The sequence below is a fragment of the Crocuta crocuta genome, unplaced genomic scaffold (assembly GCF_008692635.1).
Source record: "Crocuta crocuta isolate KB4526 unplaced genomic scaffold, BGI_CrCroc_1.0 scaffold88, whole genome shotgun sequence".
In the NCBI taxonomy this organism is placed as follows: domain Eukaryota; kingdom Metazoa; phylum Chordata; class Mammalia; order Carnivora; family Hyaenidae; genus Crocuta; species Crocuta crocuta.
The window spans coordinates 222,590-230,120 of NW_027532420.1; the positions used below are offsets into that span (position 1 = coordinate 222,590).

Genomic DNA, 7,531 nt, shown 5'->3' on the forward strand with positions numbered 1-7,531 from the left:
TGGTAGAGTGGTGAACCATTTCCCCGTGTTGAGGGGCCCTAAACAGCTATGCCAAACTATAAAAAGTCACAGTCAAAGGATAATAATATCCCCTAAGGGAAGCAGTGGGCTAGGCCACACACCCATTGTCACAACACTTTGGAGCCAATGAATAACCATGGACTTGATAAGGATGAAAGCTCCCCAGAAACCAAGCTGATGAGGAGGGACAGAGCGATAGTTACAAATAGATCAATGGGTCACAAAATCTTTGAGCAATTTCCTCTCCTCTCTCTCTCTGGGGATCTCCATTTCCAAATGGAAAATGACAAAATGACTTGACGGATGACATCAGCTGAAGATGGAGAAGCTCCCATCAATCACCTTTTACTGGTGAAGGCTGATGATACTGAGAATTTCAGGTCCAAAGCACAGCCTGTGTAACAACGGAGATCATTTCTTTATTTATTTATAATATTTATGAACTTGTAATTTATTATTTATACACAAACTTATTTATGACAAGTCAGTTTTGCATGCCACACAGATGATTAGTGAAATGCAATGACCACCTTTCAGGGTGCCTGACCTACATGCTTCTCTATGTAGACTGGAGATATTGACCACATTGAGATATGTGTGTGTGTGTTTAAGAGATAGAAGACAGTGAAGAGACAGAGACAGAGAAACTAAGAGCAAGAATGGAGTAATCCTTGGATCCTGAGGACCACAGGAGAAAAAATGGAGGCCTGGGCAATTGGTTTTAGCTTTGAGTTCACACATCCAGTAAACAGGATTCTTTTCCTTTATAAGGAAATGAGATAGGAGTGCCTAATTTGGCTGAACCAAGCATGTGAACTAAGGGGAAAAACAGACTCTCTGTAAACGACTAAAGTTGGCCAACAGGGGTTTTCTTCACATTCTTTTCCAAACTTAGCTTAGCTTATTTCCAAGCAAATAGTACTGGCCATTAAACACATCTCTCACCCACCTCTATTCTGGATTTCCTTATTTTACATCCTCTGTTTCTCTCTCACTGTATCTATTTCTCTGATATCTCTGTCAGGCAGAATCCCATAGAGCAATCTCTACTTGCTCCAAACCTGTATGTAAATGTTGGAATGTATCAGTTGGCACTAATGGTACCTAAAGAGTTTATGATGCATATCTTCCCTCTGTTTTCATGAACTGTTTGTGGACAGAGAGAGAGTCTAAATTCGTTTGGTAGCTTCAGAAGGCCTTGTATAAAGACTTTTAGCTATTTGAAATATAAAAATAGAGATAAGTTGAGCACTTGCCTTTCTTCCAATCAAAATGGCATTCTTCCCATTCCAAAAATGCATTATTAATTTCACAGTTAATTGCCAATGAAACAGAGCAAAGGTAAAAGTACCAAATTAAGCAGATGATCTCTGCTCTCTCTACTGAACTCCCACACATACTCTTCCTTCAGAGCCTGAGTAGAATTTTGTGATATATGAGAGTCTGCTTCTAAACGTCAAATAGGTGTCATGACAAATGGTTCCTGATAGATGTACACAACTGCCTCACGTCACTTATTAGGTTCATGATTTCTTACAAACTTCTATTCTGTATCTAAGGTTAGCAATTTGGATGTAGCCTAAATATAGAGAATCTGTAGATTTTAAGGACATCTGTGGTAGCTTAAAATAATGCACAGTGAAAACATATTTTGTCCAGTGTAGGCTGAGATAAAACTAAAAAGAAAATGTCAGTTTTATCACATTAAAATATATCCTTGCAATCATCTTCTTAAGGACCTCTGCGGGCTAGCCTGCAATAATCCAAAGCATTTTCATATAGTTCAATCCTATTCCAAATGACGGATATCATTTATAAACTTTCAAGGATCGATTTATGCTATATAGCTAATGTAATGGAAATTGATAAACTATCTGCTAAGAGCTTAAAGAGTTTCATTTTAATGGATAATTACAATTTTTCAAAACTACTTTGTATGATGAAACTACATTGGGAAATATGAGGAAAGTGAGAAAGGCCTTTGTCATTTTTAGTTTATGATTTGTAAAACTTGCTACGAATTCTTCATTCCCACAAGTCAGCAACATTGATTAAGCTTGAAATTGATACTTTAGAGTTAGGGATTATGTTTTTAAATAATCTCAGTTCTTAACTGAGTAGGAAATCAACTCCTTTCTCCTCTTAATAACGATGTTGGGGGAGGTGCACAGTCTCACACACCTGCTATGTCATATTTCTTATTTAAGGTCAATCTTTCCCAGATTTTAAGTGATATTATATTTTAGAGAAGCAACAATATTTTATATAAATATTTCCTTTTCCTGAAAATTCTGCTATACAGTATGTCCACGGATACAGACCTTCCTCTCTGCAAAGTAGGAGGTTCTTGCTCTATGATTTGATAGAAATGGGTTCCTTCTTTCTCTTTTCATTTACATAAAAACCAGCAACTTTATTTAAGAAAATAGCAAATATAATACATGAGCAATATCTTGTTCAAGATATTCTGCCTGTAGCTGATAGATTATAAAAAATGTAGCAATACGAGGGGCGCCTGGGTGGCTTAGTCGAAGCGTCCGACTTTCGCTTAGGTCATGATCTCGCGGTTCGTGGGTTCGAGCCCCGCGTCGGGCTCTGTGCAGACTGCCAGCTCAGAGCCTGGAGCCTGTTCAGTCTGTGACACTCTCTCTCTGACCCTCCCCTACTCACGCTATCTCTCTCTCTCTCTCTCCTAGAAATAAATAAAATATTTAAAAAAAAATAAATAAAAAATGTAGCAATACGATACATTTTCTGATACTGGAGTTGGAGAAAAGTTGTTTTCCACCTAGAAAGTTGTCCAGGTTGACCAAGTGTTGTCTTAGATTAGGGCCTTCAAATTTAATTACACCAGGTCAGGAGGAACTGGCTCTGGGTAATAAGAAATGTCATTAACCTTTTGATGAACTTCTAAAGGTAAAAAGCAAAGTCACTCTCATCAGCCCTACTAACTACTAAGATCTGTGACTCTAAACCCATCTTATTCCAGAAAAAGTACATACCAGTTATGAAGGTTTGAATTTACTCTGAATGACAGAATAAAGCAACATGACAAATATTATAATTCCACAGTGTCAGGAAGCATGAAATCCATGCAAGAAGCGTAGGGGAGCAGACGCTATGCTGGCTAATGCAACGGAAAGTCTACTATCAGCTGGGATTACGAAATATGGTATAAAAACAAGTTAGTTTCTTTTTGTGGGCAGTGTATCACTGAAGAAATCAACTGACTTGGGAATTTATTTGGAACTACATTCAATCATAAACACTTGTTCTCTGTGATATTCCACAACAAGGGATTGCAACTTAAACAGCAAACTCTTTTACTTCTAGACTATGTTTGAGTTACTTTTTAAAAAATATTAAAATTCAGTGATCCCAGGATTTTGCATTTTATGAGTCAAATGTATGTCTTAAGTATGCCCCATGTTTGCAAAAAGGTGCTCAATATTCCTTACTATTTATCATTAACTGAAGTTAGTAAGAACCATTCCCAAAGATTAATTAGGAAGTCCACATCACTTCCATGAGGCAGGAAAGAAAGATGATATCACACCCATAGTTGAATTAAAATGTTTAGAAAGGTGAAGAGAACCCATAAAATTCTGCCGACGCCCTAGAATTAGCAGCAGAGTCTACATTTATACCTGGCTCTGTTCTCTATTCCCTGTTTTCTTCTAGTAGAACAGCTTCTGCTCAAATGAGAAGAGCCAAAGAAAGGCAAGCATTCTGCTTAACGGTGACTGAATTTTGGAAAGCACGTGACAGTCAGATTGAAACACAAATCAATCCAGATTCAGTCGGCTTCCAACCTTCTGCTATGTGTCCTGTATTCACAGTAAAAGTCAAAGGTCTTTCGTCTCACGTGTATAGCCTACGGGTATTTATTTCTTCCTCTGTAACATGGCCTCACTTGACTCCAGACCCTTGTTGAGTCAACACACAGCACTGTGAACACATACTCTCAAGTTACGGAGCAACAGGAGACTGACTCACATGGTAAAGACGTCAAGTGCATCTCCAGCGGTTCTCGCCATCTCAAAGTAGGTCTGCAGGATGTTGACAGTTCCGGAGAGGGCTTCATGACCGCAGCCACAGAACAGGGCGACTCCGGCGTAGAGCAGGATGGTGGCGATCAGGGAGGCATAGGGGATGCCTCCCAGGCACTTAATACAGCACTCAAAACACCCTGTGGAGGACCGACAGGAACACATTAGGAATTTGTATTTTTTTCTTCATCTAATAAAAAAAAAAACCCACCATGGGAGCATTATGAGATGTATATTTGCATTTATAGATGACATCAGGTCAACGTACACATCAAGTCCTAGGCTGCCCAGGAGGCTATAAAAATCAGGGTTCTTAATTACAAGCCCATCCGCCACAAATAGGAGAATATTTACTTCCGCTGAAGGCTCCCTCTTCTTCTCTCCCCCAAACCAACAGAAGCCCTTCCTTCCCAACCCGGACTTCCCAGAATCTTCAGAACATGCACGCATATCATGCTCTCTTCACTTTATGGCTGTCAATTTTCACACGCTTCAGTTTTCATTTCAATGACATTTACTCTAAGGAACTCCCTGTAGCTGTATCTTTAAAATAGTGAGTCAAAACCTGTTTGTTGTGAACCCAATTTAGGGAACTTCAACCATAAGTTTTGAGAAGTTTGAGAGAACAGACAATATCTGAGAGCACTGCATGCAGCAAGACAAATTATTTTAGAAGCTTTTGAGTTCAGATAGTAACATGTTAGCTTTCTAGTGATTCAAATGCAAAACTGAGTTCTTGCTGTGGTGCATGACTGAAAACAACATGAAAGATACGGGTACAGGAGAAAAGAGAGGCGAGGATGGGTACAATCCTGCCTCCATCACTGTCTGCCTTTCAGTAGGTTTATTCCTTTCATTTCATCATTTGTAAAAGGGTGACTGAATTTCCCTCAAATCGTTCTTGTGAGCATTAAGTAGGGAATCACACTACTGAGTGTTTACTCAAAGGATATGAAAACACTAATTCAAAAAGATATCTATGCACCCCTGTGTTTATAGCAGCATTTATTTACAACAGCCAAATTACAGAAGCAGCCCAAGTGTCCATAAACAGATGAATGGATAAAGAAGATGTGGTATTCTCTTTCTCTCTCTTTTTCTCTCTCTCTCTCACACCCACGCCCCCCCCCACTGGAATATTACACAGCTATCACAAAGAATGAAATCTTGGCATTTGCAATGACACCGTGGAGATAGAGTGTATTATGCTAAGCAATATAAGCCAACCAGAGAAAGACACATACCGTATGAGTTCACTCATATGTGGAATTTAAGAATTAAAACAAATGGGGACTCCCAGCTGGCTCAGTCAGGTAAGTGTGCGACTCTTGATCTCATGGTTATGAGTTTGAACCCCCCATTGGGTGTAGAGATTATTTAAAAATAAAATCTTAGAAACAAAACAAACATACAAAGGGAAAAAAGGAGACAAACCAAAAAACAGACTCTTTACTACAGAGAACAGATGGCCACCAGAGGGGAGGGGAGTGGGGGATGGGTAAAGTAGGTGAGAGGGATTAAACAGTACACTTACCTTGTGTGCACCGAGTAATATACAGAATTGTTCAATGACCACATGTACACATGAAACTAATATAACACTGTATGTTAAGTACACTGGAATTAAAATAAAACAAAATGTAAAAGTGAGCTAATAAAAAATAAAAGTAAAAGCGAGTTAATACCTAAAATAATGCATGACATACAGTAGCTACTCAATAAATATCATGTCTACCATTACTAGATATACTTTTAACTATATTAAGATGAACTAGGATTATGTTGTAATGTGGTTTTTAAAAACACAGTAACTACAGTAATCACTTTTGTTTTTTAAAGTTTTGTCATGTTAGTCTTTTGAAAGATAACTGTTTAAGACATCAGAAAACCATGGCTGTTAGTATAAAAGATAAGTATTGGAATTTGCTAGGTATCTTCTAAGAGACTAACTAGAATGCATAAGTGTGTATGCTTTGCAATAAGACCTATTGATGAGGTACTTTGCACCAGCTGCTGGTGAGAAAGGAAATGTAAGTGAGGGGTTGCCAGGCTCAGAGTGACTCCTACGATGATCTCAGTTTCCCCTCCATCTACCTGTGTCCCTCCCCCTCTTCCATATATATCCTATTTCAGAGACTTCCTCCTACTCTTCTCCTTTTGGAAATATTTGATCCAATGTCCATTCGTAATGCTGAAGCCTCTCAAAAACTCTCTATATAACTGACTCTTCCTTTCTGCAGAAGCAAATAAAAAATGAGATTGGAAAGTGGATGGCTATTTATTGTACTTAAGTCATAAGAAGATCTACATGCACCTTATCTAGAATGCATATATGTTTACAGTAACGTACAATTCATGCAATAATTGTAAACTTCCTGTGTGAAGTAATTCTACGTTTAGAGAGTGGTCTAGACTGCTAATTTTAATACTGATCATTGGAACTGGCCTTCTTGAGAGAATGGTGGCTCACGTTTTCTGCCCCAGAGGCAAATAAGAAGATATCAGAACACTTCCACACTTCCAAAGCAATTTTTAGTACAGGAAATAATTTCCTGAACCTTATTCCCCTAACACACACACACACACACACACACACACACACACACACACACACACACACAATGTGGGGAAGTAGAAGAGGGTAGAACAGCTTGACACTTCATATGATAGGAAGAGATTTCACTAGCAGATGGATGAGACCAGAGTGGGTAGCCTCTGAATGTCACTGAACACAGTTGTGAGTGAAGATTAACAGGAAAGCAGAAAAATCTTTGAACTACTCTCTGTCTCTCCATGTTGTAACATTTTCACCTTATTGATCATCTAAAAATAAAGGGAAACAAGAAACAAAATCGGTACCAACCCAAAGAGGAGTTACCCCTTATCTTGGCAAGCGCCCCAAACAGTCCCATGATTTCAAACCACATTGTGGTTTCTCCCTATTACTATTCTCGAAGAATTTGATGTAGGTATGTGGGCTTTCTTCTGCAGGCACTAAGCTGTCAAAACCAGGTGAATGTAATGTACTCAAGAAAACCCTTCAGAATAGAAGTCTAAATGTAAAGGAGAGAGTCCAAACATCTAATTCACCGACAGGAATTACCTTTGCTGGGTCCTCCTAAAGCTTTTGACAAAGCAAAAAATAAAATCAGAATGAGGCCCAGGGGCAAACGAAGTGGTAAGCCTAGAGATGGTCCCTAAAATGCCATGGGAGACTTCTGATTTATTTTGTTCATCTAAATTCTAATTCAGAGTCAGTTTCTACTTCTTTCACATTGTCTCGATTGTGGCTTAGCAGTCACCAGTTACCTAGACTTTATAAGTTCAGGAGGTGGGGGGTGGTCCTCAGTGTCAGTCTATAGGATCAATTACAGCTTTCACTGAGTGGTGCCTTCTGGATTTAGAAGAACAGGAGACAAATTTCAATACTGCGTAAACCCAAATTGACGACCCGGAGTTAA

The 7,531-nt window shown here is 38.8% G+C and overlaps 1 protein-coding gene across 1 annotated transcript in view; it reads right to left on the reverse strand.

Moving 5' to 3' along the window:
• Nucleotides 1-7,531, reverse strand: part of GPM6A (glycoprotein M6A) — a 162,446-nt gene that overhangs the window by 40,824 nt on the left and 114,091 nt on the right. Inside the window, exon 2 of the mRNA XM_077779071.1 lies at nt 4,018-4,210. Within this exon, the coding sequence (XP_077635197.1) occupies nt 4,018-4,210 (193 nt within the window). The remainder of the gene's footprint in view (nt 1-4,017; nt 4,211-7,531) is intronic.